Source organism: Hemibagrus wyckioides, linkage group LG11, assembly GCF_019097595.1.
Source record: "Hemibagrus wyckioides isolate EC202008001 linkage group LG11, SWU_Hwy_1.0, whole genome shotgun sequence".
Taxonomy (NCBI): Eukaryota; Metazoa; Chordata; class Actinopteri; order Siluriformes; family Bagridae; genus Hemibagrus; species Hemibagrus wyckioides.
In genome coordinates this window covers 10,992,153-11,015,578 of record NC_080720.1, presented here as the reverse complement: position 1 = coordinate 11,015,578, position 23,426 = coordinate 10,992,153, and the positions used below count along the sequence as shown (strand labels likewise).

Here is a 23,426-nt window from a genome sequence, read left to right as displayed (position 1 = left end):
CATATGTAGCTCTTCCCCAAATTGTTGCTCTTCCCCAAAAAAGTGGTATATAACGTCACACAATGGACACGGTTGTATATAATGTCTTTGTATGTTGAAGCATTAAGATTTTCCTTCACTAGTACTACGAGGCAAGATCCATGAAGACATGGTTGGCCAAAGCTGGACTTGAGTAGCACAGAGCCCTGACCTTAACCGCCCTGAACTCTTTGAGATGAACTGAAAAACCGACTGTGCCCCAGGCCTCCTCATCCAATATTAGTAACCGATCTCACTAATGCTCTCGTGGCTGAATAGGCAAATCCCCACAGCAACCATCCAAAATCTAGTGGAAAGCCTGGAACATAAATCAAAATCTGGAACATGATCTTTAAAGATCACATATGGGTGTGGTGGTTAGGTGTCCTCAGACTCTGCAAATCCCTACAGCCACACTCAAATAAATCTGGGCAAAAAGCCTTCCCAGAAAGGTGGAGGTTATCATAACAGCAAAGCAGGAACTAAATCATCCGGACTTGGATGTTCAACAAGCACACATGGGCATGCTGATCAGGTGTCCATGTATTTTTGCCCATATAGTGTAGAGATACTTATAAGTAGAACTGCTTATGGAATACTATGGAAGTCCTGAACTTTATTATAGAGTCTTTAATAAACATTTCTTAGAAGTTTTCTTTATATTGTAATCATGACTTTGTGTTAATTTGTATCTCAGACTTTCAACACAAAAAAAAAAGTATAACATTTGGTGCCTCACATGAAGGGGCAGCTGATCAATGATGCATATGTAATGAAATTCAGGACCTTTCTACCAGCTCATGCAGCTCAGAAATACAGTCTACCAGTTTGACGAGTCCAGCCTACGCTTTAGTAACTGGATGTTGGTCAGATCAAACTGGATTTTTCAGCAGAAGGAGAGGAGGAGACTTAGAGGGCTGCTCACTTCCTCCTTATAAACAGTGATCATAAAGGTGCGGCTTTTACACCTCAGCTTCTCCATCAACATCCAGCAGTCACTCAGTTCAGCAACAAAACAGGCAAGTTGTAAAAACAAATGTTTCTGCACAGTATCATTGGTCAGCAGGAAAGTTAGCTTTACTACTTTGCACTAATTAAACTGTTTTTGTAGGTGAACTATTTGCGCCCTTCTTACCTTTTCTTGTTCGGTAACGATGTAAAGACTGCGAAATTTTCTTGAAAGAACATTTCGGATTTCCTTGAAAAAGTCCAAGTGCGACTTTACGTTATGAAATGACTTTTTATTTAAACGTAAATGAAAACTTTCTCTCTTTTAATACTTTCTTTTCCTGCATTATATATGAGGGCGTATCCCGGGTCATCCGTGTAGCGGTGATTATTATGATTCTTTTATTATGAACTGATTCGCGACTCGACTCTTTCGAGCAAACGTGTTAATACCGAACTGCGCGTGAGTTGATTCATTTACTTGATTCATGAGAAATAAAAATTGTTGACCAAGCTTTTGTTTTTGCATGGCATGTGCATTTCTGTATCTGTTTACGACATAACTTATCCTTGAAAGATGTCACGGAATGATAATGTGCAATTTGAGTGAAAGGAAATTCAGCTGAACCTTCACCAAATTTCATGACTTATGCCTGTCTATTTGCTTACTAAAAGATAGTCTAGTCAGTATGGCATTTCAAATGACCTGTCCAGTTTAGATGTTTTTTCTGCATTTAGTGTTACACAAATGAAACAAGAGCATTGTGAGAAGATGGCGAAAAGGACACTAACTATTGCGGGGGAAAAAGTGTGTTTTAATGTATGTATTAATTTGCCTGATTCACAAATGTGTCGTGAAATAGAAAATAGGATTTCTATTCCTGCAGCACTGCCAGATGAGTCACTGCCCCAAGGGCATCAGCCCTGAAGTATGACTCACTTTACTGTTTTCTGATTTTTGTCTTCTTCTTCTACCTAACATATTCATTTACATAAACCAAACTTTAATTCGATTGACCACTCCACAGTGGCATTCAGATATAATGTGTTTATGCAAAATATAAATCAAAATTTCCCCCCAGAAATGACTCTGCATTGACTCTCATACTCATATGTTGCTCATAAGATCATAAGTTAACACAATTGTACATTTTGACTATATAGTATATGGGGAAATTATTTATAATCCATCCAGATGATGATGGGTTTCCCATCTGAATCTGGTTTTTCTGAAGGTCTCTCACGCAAGGTTTGTTGTTGTCACCTCTGGCTTGCTCACTAGGGATGCATTTATAAATGTAATATTCTGTTGGTTGAATCAGTTCTGTTTGTTGATACCAGTTCACTAACCATTCTTCATCTCCTTAATCTTATGGTGGCTTTTGATACTGTAAAACACAATACGTTCGTTTTACAATAGTGTTAGTCATCTTAGAAAGCATAAACCAGGGCTGCCCCGAGGTTCAGTTCCTGGCACACACTGCTACCTATTGGACAAAAAATATGGGTAATAATGTTTACTGATATGTTGATTACTTTCAGTTAAATGTAAAATCAACCACACCCATCATTCCAGAAATACAGGTTTTAACAAAAGACCCAAGTCATAAATATACAGTCTGTGTAATTCCTATGTTGATGTTCAGGTTACTAATAATCTGTGCATATTGTTAGGTATCTTGATGTTCTTGTACACAGTTAGGACTCACATTACATCCCATAAATCTGCCTGTTTATACTTTTGTAACATTGCCTGTCTTCACCCTTTCCTAGACATGAGATTCTAAAATATTATCTCGTGTTCTTATTAACTCTCATGTTGACTGAGAGATTTACGTAATATTATTCTTAGATGCTGAGAAAATTAGCCATTCTCTAACATTCTCTGCTGCATCCTGAGCATGTAATTATCTGTGTTTAACTAAGCAGGTGCACATGCATGTTTGTCACAGATAATCACAGCTCCCCAGTGGATATGACCCTGTGGGATTCACACCATCATGCATTCATTGGATTACATCTGACTGATAATGTTTTCGATGCAAATAGGAGTTTTGTGTGTGTCTGTAGGATTTCTTTGTGGAAAAGTAAAGTGTGTTTGTATTTACAGTGATCATGGTGGTCCACAAAGAGTTCCAGACTGCAGGGAAAGAGCCAGGCCTGCAGATATGGAGAGTGGAAAATCTGGACCTGGTGAAAGTACCCAAGCAGCTCTATAGCAACTTCTATATCGGAGATGCCTACATTCTCCTCTACACCACTCCTGCTCCATCCCATGCCATCCACATGTGGCTTGGTGAGGCTCTTTCTGTCTTTGTCCATCCTCCCACATATCTAATGTATATATCTATCCATCACTCTGTCTGTCTGTCCAATTATACACTCACACACTCCACTTTATAAGGTGCACCTGTACACCTGCAGATTTGTGTGATTTTGGTTTATCTAATTAGTCAGTCATATGGCGGCAGCACAATACATAAAATCATGCGGATTCAGGTCAAGAGCTCCAAACATCAGGATGAAGAAAATTTATGATCTCGTTGACTTTGATGGATGTTGCATGGCATGGAGGTTGAAGATGGCCTTTTTGGAGTATTTCAAAATCTGCTGATCTCCTGGGATAGAATAGACTAGCCCCTTTCAGCTGAAGATAATTTAAAAAAAAAAATCACCTCTTCTTCCATACTGTCCGCTGTCCAGTTTGGGGAGGGTCTGTGCCCATGATAACCTCATATTCTTGTTACTGGCTGACAGGAGTGGAACATGATGTGTTTTTCTGCTGTTGTAGCTCGTCCACGTAAAGGTTTGATACAATGAGATGTTTTTTTTTGCTCACCATGGTTATAAAGAGTGCTTATTTGAGTTACTATACACTTACTATAGTCAACTAATTTGGTCTTTCTCATCAACAAGGTGCTTTAGCCTGCAGACCCTCACAAACATGCTGTTCCCACCATTCTGTATAAATTCTAGAGACTGCAGTGAAATACGCAAACCAATCCAAGTCACAGAAATGACATTTTTCCCTTACTGGTGTCTGGTGTAAACATTAATTAAAGTGTGAATCTGTATATATATATATATATATATATATATATATATATATATATATATATATATATATATATATATATATATATATATATGAGGTGATATTGTGGTATGTCATGTCTGCTTAGGGGATGAGTGTTCCCAGGATGAGAGTGGAGCTGCAGCAATCTTTGCTACCCAATTGGATGACTTCTTGGGTGGGAGTCCAGTTCAATTCCGTGAGGTCCAGAACAACGAGTCCCTCACCTTCCTCAGCTACTTCAAGTCCGGTCTCAAGTATAAGGTGGCATATTCTGTTTAGATTTTGAAATGAAACTGATAGATACCAGCATCCTCAAAGCACAGCATGTTCCTTTTCAGGTGTTAGATTAAAGATTAGATTAGATTAAAATATGGTTTGTTCTTTTGTATATTAATAAGGCATGCTTTTCTGTCTTTATTAATCCCTCTAAACCTAGACATCTTAGAACTTGATTTCTCATTCACATAATTACATTTTTTAATGTGTTGTTGATTAATTCATAGTTAGATAATAACTTGCTTAAAGATGTTCAAGGGTTAATGCAAAAATGCAATAATGGATGGTGTGCCTGGATTTAACAGTGAAATTATAGTCTAAAATGAAAAATTATGCAATGGTGTTAGCCAGGCCTGGGCTTGCACTAACATCCTCATTCCAGATGTCTATCAGAGCAGAGAGACACTCCTTCTTTATTGCTTTGCTGCTAAGAGGAAAATTGGGAAACTGTATTGTCCTTCCACTCTGTCAACTCTTCACAACTGTTTCCATGGTGATTTTTCAGTCATGAATCACCAGACTTTACACATCTGCTTTTAATTTCTGTGACCTCCAGTAGTGGCAAGAGTCTGGCTTAGTAAATACATGCACCTAACCCAATGGAAAATAAAAGCACTGTGTTTGTGGGTCTCTTGTGTCATCACAGTGTGTTGAGAATAGAAAGAAAAACACTTTAATAGAATAACAAACAGCAAATCCAACAGTGCTGATTCACACCTACAGTAATAAATCAGCAGTTGCAGAACTAAAGATCTGTCGTTTTGATTCATACATGCACTGATGAAACCCTGAAACAGATAAATTGAAGGTATAGTTAGAAGGTATAGTGAACTGATTTACTGTTTCGTCTAAAACCACACCCTAAAATATCTGCCTAGGCTACTTGCCATCTAACTTTACATGCTACATGATTGACATAAGTAAAGACACGTCTTTGTTCTGGTTGGATGTTGCTGGTCAGCAAAGAGATCTTTCGTTGCTAACATTTCATGCAGCAGTTTTATTCAGCTCTGACAGTTCAGTCTTCACTGCAATGATGCTTTTCCTCCCTCACACACAGCAAGGTGGTGTGGCCTCTGGCTTTCGACACGTGGTGACCAACGATATGGATGTGAAGAGATTACTCCAGGTTAAAGGGCGGAGGGTGATCCGTGCCACTGAGGTTCCTCTGTCATGGAGCAGCTTTAATCGCGGAGACTGCTTTATCATCGACCTGGGCAAGGTCAGGGGTCACAAAGCAAAATACAGGAGCTTGGTGCACAATTATCCTTAGCATTGTTGGGTTTCTGGTGTCTATTTAACAGAATGAACGTTTTAACACAAAAGAGAATCTAACCATTAATAAGAATTGATTATTACACTGGAATGAATTACTTAAATTAAAAGATAAATGAATCAATTCATTTTAATATGAATTAATTATTAAGAAAGCCTGAATGAAAGTGTGGTTTTGTTCAGCATAGCAGTGCAGAGAAGAGTTTCTAGCAAATAGCATTCACAGCTTTACAGAGGACGCAGGGACACTACCATTATAATCAATAATCAGTCTGAAATCACACTGGTTATTTTACTCTCTTTTCATTACATCTCCGCAATAAATTAACGGCACTACATTCCAAGAATAACATGACATGTTTTGTGTTATTTTTTTCAGGACATCTATCAGTGGTGTGGCAGGGATTGTAACCGATTTGAGCGTATGAAAGCGTCTCAGGTAGCCATCGACATCCGTGATAACGAGCGTAATGGTCGTGCAAAGTTGCACATGGTTGAGGACGACTCGGAGCCGGAGGCCGTTATTGCTGTAAGCAAAGCTAAAGGGGAGAAACCCAACACGAATGCTGTTTAAGTGCTTTTTCTTCAGGCATTTTTCAAGAAATTTCCTATTGAGCCTGCATGGTGTCTGAAATTTGCTTCTTCACTGATGCTATATGACTACTATATACAGTATTATATTATCATTCAAATCAAAATTTATTCAATTTCTCATTCCTATACCATGCAAATTATTGCCTCTATCTCTGTGACAGACACCTGGCTGCTATAAACTTCTCAGTGCAAAACTGTAGTAAAAAAAGAACATATCCTTTCCAATTGTCTACATTCAGAGTAAGGGGGAAATTGTGTGTATTTTCTTATTAGCCAAACTATGTTTTAAACAGCAACAACAATGATAAATATATTGTTATGAAATTAAGATACTAAGCCTCAGCATAAAGCTTTGAAGGTTGTTCCACTCACTCCTCCTACAAGCTCTTGAACTTGTCATGTGTGGGTTTAACTGCAGGAAACACTTAGTCGGTGAACTATCGGAAATGTTTGCTTCATGTGCTGCATATTTTTAGGCTCTTGGACCCAAAACTGAGATCCCAGGAGGAAGTCCTGATGAGGAGGTTGTTGACGGAGCCAGCAAGAAGGGCACTCTTTACATGGTAAACCATTAGTTGTGTGTGTGTGTGTGTGTGTCTGTATCTGTATCTGTATCTGTATCTGTATCTGTATCTGTATGTGTGTAAACAGTAACAAATATGAAATAAATATGATTTAATTGCATATTTATAATTGTTCAATACATAACAAAAGTAATAGCCTAAATGCATTAAACACTATATAGTAAATTTAAGTAATATTAATTAATTAATTAATTAATGTATTTATTTTTTAAATGATTAATTATTAGATTTGTGGTTTCACAAGTGCAGTGGTTAGTGGTTAACATGTTTGCCCCTCAGGGGTAGGGGGTTCGAATCCCAAGTACATTCACATGCGTTGTAGGATGATTAGTGTGAGTGTTTGAGTGATGAGTTTGCTCCCTGTCCAGTCTGCCTTGTGCCCTAAGCCCCTTAGATAGTCTATAGGTTTCCCGCAGCCATTTAATAAGGCTGGAAGATATAGTATTATTCATAATGTGTGTGTGTGTGTGTGTGTGTGTGCATGTGTGTTAGGTTTCTGATGCTGCAGGCTCCATGAAGACTTCTGTGGTGGCTCAGAGCAGCCCATTCAAACAGGCGATGCTTTCTCCCAGTGAATGCTACATCCTTGACAATGGGACTGATGGCAAAATCTTCTTGTGGAAAGGTGAGACTTGTACTGTATCTCTTATATAATATGAAAGTTAGATATGCCCACCTATAAGCTTGGTGACAAGCTTACTTAACCCTCTCTGATATCATGGCTGAACCTGTGCTCTGACTCCAATCTCAAAATTGGGATATGTGAAGAAAGACTTCACTGTTCTGTAATGTACAGAATGTAATGTAATGTATATGTGACAATAGTAAAAGGCATCTTCTACTTCAGTGGAGTGAATTGTTAGATGGCTGAACACTGCAGTGTTTAGTGCCTCGCTTAAATCGGTGAAGGCCTTAATATTGAACTGACTGATTGAAGAGTAGATAATTTGAGTGTATAAGAGAAAAAACGTTCATTGTAGCCTGGAAAAATAGACTTGGTAGCTTTTATCATATTATAACTAGTTCAGTTTAACTGAATTCACATCTTGCTTAGGTGTAATAAGATCTGGAATATAATAAACGTTTGAGGATCATTGAGCTGAATTTAAACTGAACTTTCAGGCTGAACTGGATTATTTATTTCTGGCTCATTTGTCTTCTTTTGTCCTTCAGGTCCCAAAGCCAGTGACACTGAACGTAAGGCAGCCATGAAAGCTGCAGAGCAATTTATCATAGACCATAACTACCCTAAAAACACAATGGTAAAAATCCAATCAGAGCTCCTCACAACTCAGATTTGTTTTCAATCTATTTGAAGTCTAGCTGTCAACATCTGTTGATCATTTGTTATTAGATCCAGTTGTTGCCTGCAGGCGGTGAGACCACCCTGTTTAAACAGTTCTTCAGCAACTGGAAGGATAAAGATCAGAGCACTGGCCCTGGGAAGGTATACACTATTGGGAAAATTGCCAAAGTGGAGCAGATCCCCTTTGATGCATCCAGCCTGCACTCTAGCAAAGCCATGGCTGCTCAACACGGCATGGTGGACGACGGCTCGGGCAAAGTGCAGGTAAGTCAGAACGCAAATCTGCTACATACAAATGTATTTTTATGTGATTTTAAAGTGAGACTTTGTATATAAGATTTCAAGTATTCTGCCTCGACATGTATGAAGAGTATCACATGATTCAACTCAATGTCAGGTGCAAAACTAATCCTAACCATAGGTTTTTGAGTACTTCAAAATCTACAACTAGATGTGTACAGAATTTGCACTACCATTAGATCAGTGTCTGTTCTAACTAGTAGTGCAAGTCACTATATGCAATCCGAAGGGACATTTTTTAACCATCTGTCTGATATCATCAGGAAACACTACACCTGTGATCTTGGCCTGGAGCTCTGTAAACTCTGCATTAACATTCATTTATTCATCTTCAGTAACCACATTATCCTGGCTAGAGTCACAATGTATCCAGGAACATTGGATGTGAGGCAGGACATCATGCACACATTTGTGTACTTACTTCTATATGCAGTTTAGGTTAAACATTTAGATTGAGACCTCTTGAACAGTATGTTCCAGTAACTGGAACTGTGTACTGAACTTTAACATCATTCTGAACTGTCACTTTACAGCAGTGAAATCAGCGGTCTGTCTCATTTAACAACGTGTCAGTGATGTAATAGATTAAAGAAGGTTTTTAGGCAAGATTTTGTAACCTTTGGTTACCTTTACAGGTGTGGCGAGTTGAAGGTGGGGATAAAGTTCCTGTGGACGCATCCACCTACGGTCAATTCTATGGAGGTGACTGCTATCTGATCCTTTACAGCTACAATCAGGGAGGCAAAGAGCAGCATATCATCTATACTTGGTGAGAAAGTCCAGCCATAAGCCTCAGTGCTAACTGACCTTCTCAGTAACTGACCGTAACATTGATTGGTATTGTAAATTGGTATTGATTGCTCTAGGCAAGGACTGAAGTGCACACAGGATGAGTTGGGGGCCTCTGCCTTTTTAACAGTCAAATTGGATGAGTCCATGGGAGGATCTCCTGTGCAGGTCAGACATGTCTTGACTGTAGTCAAAATAATTTTGCTTGTTTAAGATATTCAGTTGGGATGAACCCATGATCCTCGATGTATAATCTCAGCTTTGCTGTGTGATCTTTGCAGGTTCGTGTCACTCAAGGCCAGGAGCCACCCCATTTGATGAGCCTGTTTAAAAGCAAACCGATGATCATCTTCTTGGGCGGGACTTCACGAAAAGGCGGGCAGAGCAGTACAGCAAGCACACGTCTCTTCCACATCCGCCAGAGCTCCACCCGTGCTACACGTGCTGTTGAAGTCAGTTACACCATCACATCATAGTACTATAAATGAATATTTTCTGTATTTTATATAACAGGTATTGCATACTATGCACTTATTATTATTATTTCAAGTTAAAGGGTGTGGTTTCAGTTGCAACCATTGAGTGCAATCTGTTAAAACTCACTGAATCTCTATCTGAGATAGAAAACTAACATTAAAAGGTGCCTTCTCTCTTCTCAGGTGAAGCCCTCTGCTGAAAAGCTGAACTCCAATGATGTGTTTGTACTGAAGACTCCAGACTCCATATTTCTGTGGAAAGGAGTTGGGGCCACAGATGAGGAGGTAGATGCTGCCAAACATGTCTGCAGCTTCCTGGGTGGCAGTTCTACTGCAGTGGCAGAGGGGAAGGAACCAGGTGATCAATTAAACAAATGCCTTTAAAATGTATTTAATGAACATTTTGCTCTATGAATACGATATATTGATTGTCTGATCAAAGCGGCCTGTGTTTCCTTCTTCTTCTAAGCATTGTCGGAAGCATTATTCATAATGGAAAAAAGTGCATTCATTAAAAGTATCCAGTTTTGAACACACTTTAGGGAGTGTATAAATATTAGCTATTAATGTAGTTTGTTTAAGAGTTAGGTTTTTTCATTTTTCCACGGTGATGATGAGACCTACTGTAGACAGCAGAACCACTCTGTCAGACACTATACTGTATATTTGCACTTGAGACGTCATGTTATTGAATTGTTTTAAATTTAACCTGTGATATTTATTAGATGCTATGTTTGCTGTTTATTTAAGTTGGCAATCATATCAGTAGTAGCCCTGTTTAACTAAAAGCATTGGTCCAAAAATATTATTGCTTGTTAAAATGTTTCTCTCTTTCTCTCTCTCTCTCTCTCTCTCTCTTTCTCAGCTGGATTCTGGTCTGCTCTTGGTGGGAAGAAGGACTATCAGACCTCGGTCAGTCTGCAGAAGACAGTTAAACCACCTCGTCTGTTTGGCTGCTCTAACAAAACCGGCCGTCTCATAGTGAGTTCCCAGAGCAGGAGTCAGTGGGTTTCATAATTTAACAAATAACTTTCTCAATTAACTTTATTGCACTAGTAGGATATCAATTACATATTACATTGAGACAGTGGCTCAAACTGGTAGAAGAAAGCCAATAAACCAATGAAATGCTTAGTACATATATCCTCCCTCTCTCTCTCTCTCTCTCTATCATTTTCTTTCCTGTCTTGTTCCCAGACAGAGGAAGTGCCAGGAGAGTTCACTCAGGTTGATTTGGCCACAGATGATGTCATGATTCTGGACACCTGGCACCAGGTACCTCTGCACATACCATCAAATCCTTACTCCTATATAGCGGTTATGTCAGTGATAAGTAGCCTGTCGGGTCTGAATGTGCAGGACGTTAACTTTCTGTCTTTTTTCTCTCTCTTCAGATCTTTATCTGGATTGGTAATGATGCCAACGAAGTGGAGAAGAATGGAGCACATAAAATAGGTAATTCTGATGCTACACAGACTTGTCATATCACATCAGACATCTTTGTACTGCATTTTGGGGTGACTAGCTGAATTTCCTCTATTGTACATCTGCTGTTAGTTCAGAGGCAGATGCTTTATTCAAGGCTCATGTAGTTGGAAGCCTCACCTTTTTTAACTGTTCAAGTAACCTCATAGGAGAGTAGTCCTAAGAGTTTTATTTTGTGGAAAGATTTCAGCAATTACCAAACACTGCTGTGATTTATAGGAAAGGTAGAAGGCCATCTTTTCTGCCCAGCTGTCAGCTTTTTTTTAGAGAATTAAGTGCTGTTCAGTGTCAGAAACCAGATACGCGAGTCAATGGGATATTACTGAAGAACTTATTGTGTGATGATTTAGACTTGCAGCTTGCACAATGCTATCCTGTTAGCTCTCTGCTTCCCTTACATGCTAGCTTGCACTGTAACATAAGTATATTAAAGTATAATGGTGAAATGTGTCAGATAAACATCCTATTTTTCTTGTATTTTGCTCCTTCAGCTACTGAATATGTGAACTCAGACCCGTCTGGCCGTTGTGGCACTCCAATCAGCATCATAAAGCAAGGCCAGGAGCCATCCACTTTCACTGGCTGGTTCCAGGCCTGGGATGCTCAACTGTGGTATAAAGACCCTCTGAAATGTATCTGTGCCAAATTCTGAACACACTCATACACACACAGTTTACATGGCTTCCCTAATAGACGCAAGTGCTGCTGTTTGCCAAAAGACAAGTTTGCTATCTGAAAGAGCTAAAGATTAAAAGCAAAAAAAAATGTAATGAAATTATGCACTAGGCACTATATACACTGTCAAGCCTATTCTTCTTGAAATATATGCTTTTATATGCCCATGTTTTGAAAACGTACTAAGCGTAGAGTTTAAAATAAAAATTTATCCTGAACCTAAATGTAAGAACGTAATTTTCTCTCTATCTGGAATGTAAATGTGGAGTTCATAATCATGAGCATTCAAACTGAAATACTGAAAAGTTGACTTTCAAAAATTGTTAACAGAGCCAGTATCAAAATTTTATATAATAATTTATATCATTTACCAGGATAATGTGAACACATTACACATATTGAAATATTCTGCTTCACAATAAAATGGGCACCTTGAAACAATAGCTAGTGTCACTCCTTTGTGGTTAAAATGTCTTAACTGCTTTAAGAATACCTAAACTGATCTAAATCATTAAAGTATCTTTGTACTGCTCTTTGGTGATCTCTGTATATAGTGGGCGGGGGGGATTAAGTGAAAATCTATTTCCAGTGTGCTACTAGCAGGCAGCAAGACAATTATACACTCTAAATGGCTAAGGACACCTGACCATCACACATGTGATTCTTCCTCAAATTCCTACCACAAAGTTAAAAGCACACCGTTGCATAGGATGTCTTTGCATCCTATAGCATTACGATGTTAATTTACTGGAGCTATGGAGTCTAACCTCTGACAATACCCCTGTGCACAATGCAAGCTCCATGAATACATGGTTTTTAAAGGTTTTTGAGTGGTCTTTACAGAATCCTGACCACAACCCCACTGAATACCTTTGTGATAAACTAAAAAGTTGATACCTGGAACACACCCCAGGCCTCTTCTCTCGATATTTGTGCCTGATGTCACTAATGCTCTTGTGGCTAGGCAGTTTTTTCAACCCTGAAACATGCGATCACATTGTTCATACTGACATAAAAGGGGAAATTTAGGATAAATCAGCTTTTGCTTGTGATACAGCTCTCTGTCCAGTTTAGCGCATATTTTATTCCAGTTTTCCTTGTAATAAATGCTTCAGATCTATTAAATTGTGACGGCATCTACTGTGCATAGCCCTCTTCATGACATTTTACAGGTTTGCCTCTTCATTCCAGAAGTCATTACACTTTTGAAAGGACTGAGAGCTAAGCTCTGACTGGGCCTTTCCAAAACACTGGTCCTCTTCTTCTGAAGGCCTTTGTTGGCTTGGAATTTCTCCTTTTGCCATCTCCAGTGTAAGGACAAAGTTAGAAGCACACCGTTGCATAGGATGTCTTTGCATCCTATAGCATTAAGATTTTACTTTACTGGAACTAAGGAGTCTAATCCTGTCTAAACTCTGACAATACCCCTGTGCACAATGCAAGCTCCATGAAGACATGGTTTTTGAGTGGTCTTCACAGAATCCTGACCTCAACCTCATTGAATACCTTTGTGATTAACTAAAAAGTTGATACCTGGAACACACCCCAGGCCTCTTCTCTCGATAATTGTGCCTGATGTCACTAATGCTCTTGTGGCTAGGCAGTTTTTTCAACCCTGAAACATGCGATCACATTGTTCATACTGACACACATGAAAGAATTGCTTCAAATAGCCACAACTACAGCCAATCATGTTAGAATTTCTGCTTTTGCCATCTCCAAAACTGCAGCTCTTGTGGGGTGTTCCCAGTCTGCAGTGGTCAGTATCTATCAAAAGTGGTCCAAGGAAGAAACAGTGGTGAACCGGTGACAGGGTCATGGGCGGCCAAGACTCATTGATGCATGTGGGGAGCTGATCCAACATACGAGCTACTGTTGCTCAAATTTCTGAAGAAGTTAATGCTGTTTCTGATAGAAAGGTGTCAGAATACACAGTGCATGATGGGTCAGGGCTGTTTTGGCAGAAAAAGGGAGACCAACACAATATTAGGGCTAAGGTGGTCACAATGTTATGCCAGGTCGGTGTATTTAGATAAAGTAATATAAATATACATGTATAAAATATAAATATTACATCTTTCCATATTTTATCTCTAGGATCTGAAGCACAAAAAGCAAAATCAGAGTCTGACCAACAACTCAACCACTCGCTTTTATAGTAAATTACATTTATCCCTACTGCCATTGTGTTATTTAGGTGCTGTCACTGGTGCATGTCTGAGAAACCTCTATGGTGTATATGTCGAAGTATGTCAGCGTTCTGAAATATAAAAAAATACAAACTAAATATTAAAAGTTATATAATTGAATTATTACAAAATGCTTTGTTATTTGTCTTCTTTGCTTGTTTTTCATTATTTCTAATTCACTTTGGGGACGAAATTGATAAGCAATCTTTCATTAGCATCACTAATAATGTTAGCATCACGCACCTTAAGTATAGTTTAATTTTTTAGTTTAATTTCAATTTTTAAATTATAGTTAAATTTTTTTTATCTCTATGTTTAACTCTATGTTTGTCTGTGTCACTGCACTTTGTCTGTGTTATGTGTAGCACCTCTGGTCTAGGAGGAACGTTGTTTCACTTCACTGTGTACTGCATCAGCTATATATGGTTGAAGTGACAATAAAGCTTCTTTGACTTTGACTTTGATCACGTGTGTCTCGTATTATGATAAATAATGATAACGTTTTAAAAATAAAAAAATTTAGAGGTTGATGGTAGGTGGAGAAATTAAGAATCTATTCACCCAAAATGTACAGAGTTTAGCGGTTGAAAGCTTTGTGATGTTAGCTGGCATTACAATGATCATGGCAGGCTAAACAGTTGATTCTTGTGGTTTTTCAGGTCGACTCTGTTCACGACAAAATGCCGTGTGTCTCGGGATTCATGGATAGTTTATGTATATACTCCGACAATGTTACCTGTGTTAACATTGAAGTCTACAGTATTCACTGTTGACAAAAAAATAGAAAAAATCATTTCTGAAAGTTTTCCATAGTTCAGGATTTTTGCATGAAGGAAGGGTTCGTTTGTTTGTATTTTTTCCTGTGGATCAAGATTGTTATACACAACGTTCCTTTCAACAAATTCAACAAGAACAATCACAACCTTTTTTTAAATAAGAAAGCCCACTTTTTCGGGGAAAAAAAGGGGAAAATCCTCTGAAACATCCACTGGCGTTTAATAGATTACTGAGTGCAGTTCCTAACTTTGACCACCAGATGTCACTAATATGTTTTCAAAAAACATCTTTTTTCGAAAAGCCTGGTACCACCGTCATTATTATATATATATATATATATATATATATATATATATATATATATATATATATATATATATATATATAGCCTATTAAAAAACACACGAAGGGGCGTGGTCTATGATAATAGGACTATAAAAACCAGGAAGCTTCTTTTGTTTTTTATTCATTTTAGGCTAGTGGGTTTTCCTCCTCTTGTCGTCAAACCTAAATAATGATTAAAAAATTTTATTGCATAAAAAAAGCTTCCTGGTTTTTATAGTCCTATTCTCATAGACCACGCCCCTTCGTGTGTTTTACTACTACTTTACCTTCACTTATTGGACAAGAAATCTAGCCAATCTATACCTAGAAGCTTGGTGCGCCTAATAGCCAATCATAACGCGAGAGAGGCGGGACTTCGTCGGAAAACAGCACCGGATATCCTTCAGCCTTGCATTGTGGGATTGACTCTGAAGATCGCTATAACAACCGTGGGGGGGAAAGAATTAGATATCATAAAAGTAATGAATTAAATGCTGCTCCCGGGGGGTTTAATGCAGTATAACGTAAACATGCCTCCGTTTATAATCTGTTTAGTCATATAGCCAAGTTTGCAGCGGGACGTGATTTGTTTTGGTAGCGGGGAATTCAATATTAATTACTAACACGTTCAGATAAGGGGAAACGCTTCCATTCGCCTGTACGCTTTTTTTTAGTACATGTACTTATACTTCCCGTGTATTCGCTTAGCCAGAGCTACAAGTCTAAACACATTCTCCGTGTTTCTAGTGCTTTGTTTTTATCAGTCCAGTCTGTCAAAATAAAGGCAAGACACTGGGGGAAAGCAAAGCCCAGCTTGTACTGCCGCTGCACCGGCTTGCCTTTCCGTCTCTTTAAACTTGCTCCACTTGGCTCTCTGGATAAGAAGTTCCCGTGAAATCAGAAGTGAGTTCAAAGGTGAAGAATGGCTTCCTCGTCCGGAAACGACGACGACCTCACCATCCCGAGGGCGGCCATCAACAAGATGATTAAAGAAACGCTTCCCAACGTGCGAGTGGCCAACGACGCCCGGGAGCTGGTGGTGAACTGCTGCACCGAGTTCATCCACCTCGTCTCCTCTGAGGCCAATGAGATCTGCAACAAGTCCGAGAAGAAAACCATCTCCCCGGAGCATGTCATCAACGGTGAGCGTGTCCATACATACATACATACATACATACATACACACACACCCCTCACCAGGACACTCCTGTTTCTTTATACCCTTTTCTGTCATTAGACACGTGCTAGTAGTGTTCACCATGCACAATAACACTGACAAGAGGTGGCTCTTTAGACAGAATGGAGCAGAAGGCAATGTAAGGACAAAGCAGCATCATTTATCTGTCTCTAGCAGAAGAATAGGTCTTCCCAAGAGATTTGCACTTTCTAAAAACAGTTCACAGGCTTCCAGTGAATAATCTCACCTGGATACTGTAGATCTGTGCATAACACCTGTTGTTATTCTCCAAGACCTCATGCTCATCTCAAGGCTCTTCTTCACAATTTGGGCTGTTTGACTTCATTGTATACTGTCAAATATGAAGGAGTTATAATCCCACTATCCGGTGACACCTTGAAGAGGACGGGTTCTGCTTGTAGTACTTAAAGGTTTCTTCCTAAAGTCATCCCAGGTTAAACATAAATGTTTAGAAGGACATGGTTACTGCAGCTGATAATATTTTAGTGAGCTTCTCAGACTGTTATTTTTACACCGATCAGACATAACATTATGAGCGCTGAGAGGTGAAGGGAATAACACTGATTATCTCCTCACCGTTGCACCTGTTAGTGGGTGGGATATATTAGGCAGCAAGTAAATATTTTTTTCCTTTAAGTTGATGTGTTAGAAGCAGGACAAATGGGCATGTGTAAGGATTTGAGCAAGTTTGACAAGGGCCAAATGGACGACTCGATCAGAGCATCTCCAAAACTGCAGCTCTTGTGGGGTGTTCCCGGTCTGTTACTAGGAGGAACACATCTGGGGAACACATGGCACCAGGATGCACTATGGGAAGAAGGCAAGCCGGCAGAGGCAGTGTCATGCTTCGGGCAATGTTCTAGTGGGAAACCTTGGGTCCTGCCATCCATGTGGATGTTACTTTGACATGTACCACCAACCTAAGCATTGTTACAGACAATGTACACCCTTTCATGGAAACGGTATTTCCTGATGGCTGTGGCCTCTTTCAAGAGGATAATGCACCATGGCACAGCAGAAATGGGTCAGAAATGGTTTGATGAGCACAACAACGAGTTTGAAGTGTTGACTTGGCCTCCAAATTGCCCCAATCTCAATCCAGTCGAGCATCTGTGGGATGTGCTGGACAAACAAGTCCGATCCATAGAGGCCCCACCTCACAACTTGGAGCTATCCATGATCACAACTGCTGCTAACATCTTCGTACTTGATACCACAGCACACTTTCAGGGATCTAGTGGAGTCCATTCCTCGACCGGTCAGGGCTGTTTTGGCAGCAAAAGGGGGAACAACACAATATTAGGCAGGTGGTCATAATGTTATGCCTGATCAGTGTTTAATATTACTATCACAACAAAAGCTTGGGTGAAAAAAGGCTTATAGTAATATAAAACTGTAACCCAATGCCTATAATGTGTTTTGCACTGCATATGTAAAGGGTTTTCTTGCAGCATGATGTCATGCATATCCATCATGTGCAATATAAATGCATGCGTGTCCTGTTACAGACTACTATGACATGGTGCAAATGATGTCTTTTACTTTGAGTGTAAATTTTTTTTAATGCATGATTGTCATGTGTCGGATGTATTAGAATTTCTCCCTGTTCGATTTTGTAGCATAGGAGGATATAGTGTGGCTTCCTCCGAACTTTATTCGACTCGTGTTTTGTGGTCGGAATTTCCTGTGTTGTCATGTAGTGGAAGGTAGGTAGTGCAAATTAAACTTTTGCTATTTTGGGTAACAGACTCCTCAACCACATAGTCATGCACCGTGAGCATGGTTTTCCTGTTCGGTGTAGTTTTTCTAATTTGCGCTGGATACATAAGAAGACTCATGTTCACAAATGAACTGCAGAGACTGAATATATCGAAGTCCAGAGTAATGTTGTGAACAACTCCATTATAAATGCCTCCACAAGATCACATACTGCACTGGCAGAAACGGGAGAAAAGTCTGTCTTTGGTTAAACAAATAATTTTACATATAAACCATGACCTGTTCCTCTTATCCAAGACAGATTTTGAGCAGATCAAGTTTGTGCTTTTTGTGAATAAACTGAACTGCAACATCAGCTGCATCTGTGAGCTTTTTGACGGCAAATCATCCCATTTAGCAGCTCCTACCCGGCACTTTTAACCTGTTCTGCTTTCCATGAAAATTTACGTAAAGGTGGTGTCTTTCATCGTCCACAAGAAGCTGTATTCGTGTAAAGCTCATGGCTTTCAGTTTTGTGTGGATTGTGAGGGAAATTTAGCTCTTCACATGATAAAAGCTTGAATAACATTAATATTCTCCACCTATGATTAAAAAAAAAAGAATAAACATTTATTTTTGCTTTCATATAATTTGTTCTTGTCAGACACGGCAAACCTCAGATTCTTTTAGAGTCTGATTGTGGAAATTGGATCAAAAACAAAGTGTATGTACAGGTCAAGCAGCTTAGTGACCTCAAAGTTCTTCTCCTAAAGGACAGTAATAGCTGAGCTACACCACTTGGCGTTTTTCTTGTAGATCATTTTTTCAGTCACAGCACTATATGGTTCATAGATTTAAAACACGATACAGCTTTCACCATTAGCACAGTTCATTGTGTTGTGCCACTGCTCTTTTCTGCAACATCGTGACACAACTCTTGTATATTTTTCCTGTAACCTATGTGATGTATTACCATGTGTTTGTTTGTTTGTTTGTTTATTTATTTATTTATTTATTGGTATGCATGGAAAAGTAAAGTCCAGGTTTGTCTAGATTTCTTACGAAAAGTTTGTGAATACTAAAGTGGTGAACTTTCCAGGAAGAATCTTTATCTAGGCAGACAGGCATAGATGCTATGCTTTTTTCACTAGGACTGAGGTACAGAAGCCACACCTCCTTCACTGAGACGGACAGGCATAGGGACCACGCCTCGTTTGCTGGGACTGCCAAGCCACTCCTCCTTTACTGGGACGGAGAGGTGTGCCAAAAAGCTGCCATGATTCCTCGCTGTTTTACAGTCAGTTTTCTAACAAGACAGCCTTTTATATATATGAGCTTTGAGGGCAGTGTGAATCACCATGTTGCTAGGTTACCGACATACACTAATGACCCATTAGATGAAATAGAATAATGTACTGTTTGGTAAAATAGAGTGAATATTTTGTGCTGACCCCAGACAATTCTAGCTAGAAATAAAATCTTAAAGCTGTAGTAATCACAAATGTCACACACACATGCATTACAAGCTGGCTGGATTATGGGATTTATTAATGATAAGACTCGTATGTCTCCTTTGACAATCGGCCAGATGACGCTAATTCAAAAAGCAGCATTCCATGCAAACATTGGATTTGGGCATGACACTGTGCCTTCCTGTCTCCAAATACAGCTCTTGAAGGCAGCTTTAGAAGTATATGTTATTTATATATTTTTAATTTGGGGCACACTCCTCATAGTTTTTGCATCAGCACAAGGTTATTTCTGTATGAGCTTTCTTCTATAAATATCCCAAGGTACTATGTATTGGTTTGCAAAGCTCATTCATACTGTGTTCTTGGTCTGTTTCAGGATATAGGCCAGTAATATTCGTGACAAATGAATGACAGGCACCAATGATCAATAGATCCCTTCTCTCTCTCTCACCCCCCCCCCTTTTCCCCTCGAAGCACTTGAAAGTCTCGGTTTTGGATCCTACATAGCGGAAGTGAAGGACGTTTTGCAGGAATGTAAGACAGTCGCGCTGAAGCGGAGAAAGGCCAGTTCACGTCTGGAAAATCTCGGCATCCCAGAAGAGGAGCTTCTCCGCCAGCAGCAGGAGTTATTCGCCAAGGTAAGCAGCACAAACGTGGCTGTCCCGGATGGCGTATATTTTCACTGTTATAAATGTTTGTTAATTATTATGGCTGCACTTTGTGTGTGTGTGTGTTGTGGCTGAGAGATTATCAGTCACAGTATTGTTGGAATTTTTAAACACACTCACTGCTGGGTGGCAAAACAGACTGAAAAACTCCAACGTATTAACATCAGAGTACGCTAGAATCAGTTATCATAAATACATTAGACACTTTTTTTTACAAATACATTATATGGCCAAAAGTTTGTGTACACCTGAACACCATCTCCATATGGTTTTTGAACGTTCCATTCCACCTTTAGTATCCCATTAGCGTGGGACAGAGTGTGCAGGTATGTTAGCTAGGATTCGTGAGACATCAGTACCTGAAAAATAAATACAGTGGAAGATCACGCGATTAAAACAGCCCTTTAAGGTACATGAAATGGGATTCGGCTGATGTAATAAATGTCATGAATGGCTATGCATGTCAGCTGTCCACCCGTGATGAACTGCAGTTGTGTGCTTCCAACTTTCAGCAAGTCCCATGTGCACTATATTGCCAAAAGTTTTGGGATGCCTGCATTTAAATGCACATGGATGTAATATGGAGTTGACCCGCCCTTTGCAGCTGTAACAGCTTCAACTCTTCTGAAAAGGCTTTCCACAAGATCTAGGAGTGTGTTTATGGGAATTTTTGACCATTCCTCTAGAAGCACATTTGTGAGGTCAGGCACTGATGTTAGATGAGAAGGCCTGGCGCACAATCTCCACTCTAATTCATCCCAAAGGTGTTCTATCAGGTTGAGGTCAGGACTCTGTGCAGGCCAGTCAAGTTCCTCCACACCAAAAACTCACACATCCATGTCTTTATGAACCTTATGACAGGAAGGGGTCATCCCCAAACTGTTCCCACAAAGTTGGGAGCATGAAATTGTCCAAAATATCTTGGTATGTTGAAGCATTAAGAGTTCCTTTCACTGGAACTAAGGGACCAAGCCCAACCCCTGAAATACAACGCCTGAATTCAATGATTTGGAGGAGTGTCCCAAAACTTTTGGCAAAATGGTGTTTCGGGAATGAGTGTCTGCATACCTTTAGCTGTGTAGTGTACTTGAAATATACCTGTATATAGCATCATCACCAAGTCAGCTTACTTGAGTCTGCTACAAGAAGAGACATTTTCTCTGGAAAGCTCGTGCAGTGAGAAGACCAAAACATCCAAAGTGTGTAGTTTTGGCTTATATGGTAGTCATACATAATGACCTGTGCCTGTGTATGGAGCAGTGTGGTGCATGACCCTCACGCATGCATTGTGTGTTGTAGGCACGGCAGCAGCAGGCTGAGCTCGCCCAGCAGGAGTGGCTGCAGATGCAACAGGCGGCACAGCAGGCTCAGTTAGCAGCAGCAGCAGCTTCAGCCACCGCAGCTCAACATGCCCGGTCCTCCCAGGAAGATGATGAAGAGGATGACATGTGATCCCTCTCCCTCTCCCTCTCCCTCTCCCTCTCTCTCTCTCTCTCTCTCTCTCTCTCTCTCCACTCGCAGTATCCGTTTATATTGACTTTTTAGAAAATACCATGGCCAGACGGCTGTTTTATTTGGCCCTCCCTTTATGTCAAAATAGCGTTCGATTTTTTTTTTCCCCCCTCCTTTTATTTTTAAGAGACATATTTCTTCATGAATTCCTGCTTTTCTTTCAGTCAGTTAAAATGTTTTAAGGCGCCATATTGTATGTGCATCATTGTTTTTGGACTTTGAGCCCTATGATATATTGGCGGCAGCAGGATGCGTTATGTTTATTCTCAGTTTGGTGCAGGAAATGAGTGTTTAAACTCAAATGCCTCCTTTTTTAGGTGTCCTGTAGATTTCTTGCTTTTTGTTTTTGTATAATAGTTATGAGTTGAAATCTTTCTTTCTTTTTTTTTTTTTTCTTGAGAATTGATTTTTACAGCAATGGTTCCTTCCCTGTCCTGCTCTGTGTGTTAGGCAGAGAGCTGAGCTGGGTTGTAAAGTAGGACTTTTTTTGTTTCGTTTTAGTTCAAGTTGGTAAGAGTACAGACTATGTAGGATGCAGCTTTTGTCTGGCCTGTGTTCAGAACAGTATTGAAAGGAGAACTACAGAATAATATCTGTCTCTTTAGTACCAAAGATAGAGATGAAACTTCAGCCACCAGATAGTCTTAAGAAACCTCTGGACAGTTTTACACTCTTTACTGAAAGAAACTCTGGTCACTGAACTACACCACCGTCGGTGTCCCTATACTGATAGCAACTATCAAACTATAAAATGTTTTTCATATCCGAGCAGAAGGTTTTTGTTCCTCTGTATCTCTCTGGTGCAATGTGTAGAAGTTACATTGTAAATGTGTGGTCAATTCTTATCTTGTGAAGATTGGTAAGTTTTAGTTGAGGCACGTGTCCACATGGCTTTGCAGGAGCTGTAAGCTGTATTCTCTAAGCAATAAAAGTCAAAATGTTTTATAAACTAAGATCTGAATGCTTTTTTCCTCCCCAATAGCGTTCTCAGAATCGGGTGACGCAGCGATGCAGTGGATAGTGTTGTCTCGCAGCGCCAGGCTTCCCGATTCGATCCTAAGCTCTAAATTGCTTGTAAGTGTGAACATGTATGCATTATTCCCTGCTATGAACTTCGCTTCCATCCAGCGTGTATTCCCACCGTACACACTCAGGTATTCCCTGGATATTCCTTAACGAAGATCAAGCTGAATGAAGAAATGATTACCAAAATACACATATGCATACACTTGCCATTGTACACTGAGTACCTAATTTTCTTCAGATCATTCACAAAAAATTCAGGGCTTAATTCACATAATTTGTAGTAACTTCAAAAAAATCTCTTCACAGTAGTCTTAACAGTGTGGATGTGAATTACATTTACACCAATGCTCAGCAATGTTTGCAAGTAGTTTTCAGTTTGATCTTCACCTTTAATCTTAATGCCCAACAGAAACATTCATTTAGCCGTTATTGATTGTTATATCCATTGATTTAAAAGTCGTATATTCCTACCCTGAATGTTTAATATTGTATTGTACCGAGTATACATTTTTTGCTCCATTTTTTTCCTGCAGAATTATTAAACTTGAGGCGTTAAAGTTGAATCATAATTGACTAAATCTTGACTGACTCGAAATTAAGGAGGTGTCATTTAAATGGAAAGCTTTGTCTATGGATATGATGCCTGCTTAACAACTTTAGGGTCTAACCTGCACAATAAAAGTCTATATGAAGCCTATATAAAATAGTACATTATTGTAGTATGTATTTATTTATTTATTTATTTATTTATTTATTTATT

The 23,426-nt window shown here is 39.4% G+C and overlaps 2 protein-coding genes across 3 annotated transcripts; both read left to right on the top strand.

Moving 5' to 3' along the window:
- Positions 1–878: 878 nt before the first annotated feature.
- Positions 879–12,243, top strand: scinla (scinderin like a). The gene is made up of 17 exons (XM_058403378.1): positions 879–1,037; positions 3,077–3,262; positions 4,149–4,303; positions 5,379–5,540; positions 5,973–6,122; positions 6,664–6,750; positions 7,264–7,396; positions 7,945–8,033; positions 8,126–8,341; positions 9,013–9,146; positions 9,244–9,334; positions 9,448–9,618; positions 9,826–10,000; positions 10,508–10,623; positions 10,840–10,917; positions 11,037–11,097; positions 11,619–12,243. The coding sequence occupies exons 2-17, from the start codon at positions 3,082–3,084 to the stop codon at positions 11,777–11,779; spliced, it is 2,160 nt and encodes a 719-aa protein (XP_058259361.1). The 5' UTR covers positions 879–1,037; positions 3,077–3,081; the 3' UTR covers positions 11,780–12,243.
- Positions 12,244–15,490: 3,247 nt separating this feature from the next.
- On the top strand, positions 15,491–22,589 carry dr1 (down-regulator of transcription 1). Of its 2 annotated transcripts, XM_058404152.1 has the most exons (3): positions 15,496–16,234; positions 19,935–20,098; positions 21,428–22,589. In XM_058404152.1, the coding sequence occupies exons 1-3, from the start codon at positions 16,015–16,017 to the stop codon at positions 21,578–21,580; spliced, it is 537 nt and encodes a 178-aa protein (XP_058260135.1). In that variant the 5' UTR covers positions 15,496–16,014; the 3' UTR covers positions 21,581–22,589. The 2 variants fall into 2 exon arrangements, with proteins under 2 accessions (XP_058260136.1, XP_058260135.1); XM_058404153.1 differs by lacking the exons at positions 19,935–20,098; positions 21,428–22,589 and adding an exon at positions 19,140–19,928 and having other exon boundaries at positions 15,491–16,234.
- Positions 22,590–23,426: the final 837 nt, after the last annotated feature.

What these genes read in the sequence shown, in the direction of transcription:
- scinla (XM_058403378.1), top strand. Translation starts at nt 3,082, where the DNA reads ATGGTGGTCCACAAAGAGTTCCAGACTGCAGGGAAAGAGCCAGGCCTG. An exon ending in TGCCATCCACATGTGGCTTG is followed by an intron (nt 3,263 to 4,148) that starts GTGAGGCTCTTT and finishes ATGTCTGCTTAG; the next exon opens with GGGATGAGTGTTCCCAGGAT. An exon ending in TGGGAGGATCTCCTGTGCAG is followed by an intron (nt 9,335 to 9,447) that starts GTCAGACATGTC and finishes TGATCTTTGCAG; the next exon opens with GTTCGTGTCACTCAAGGCCA.
- dr1 (XM_058404152.1), top strand. Translation starts at nt 16,015, where the DNA reads ATGGCTTCCTCGTCCGGAAACGACGACGACCTCACCATCCCGAGGGCG. An exon ending in CCCGGAGCATGTCATCAACG is followed by an intron (nt 16,235 to 19,934) that starts GTGAGCGTGTCC and finishes TTCCCCTCGAAG; the next exon opens with CACTTGAAAGTCTCGGTTTT. An exon ending in AGCAGGAGTTATTCGCCAAG is followed by an intron (nt 20,099 to 21,427) that starts GTAAGCAGCACA and finishes TGTGTGTTGTAG; the next exon opens with GCACGGCAGCAGCAGGCTGA.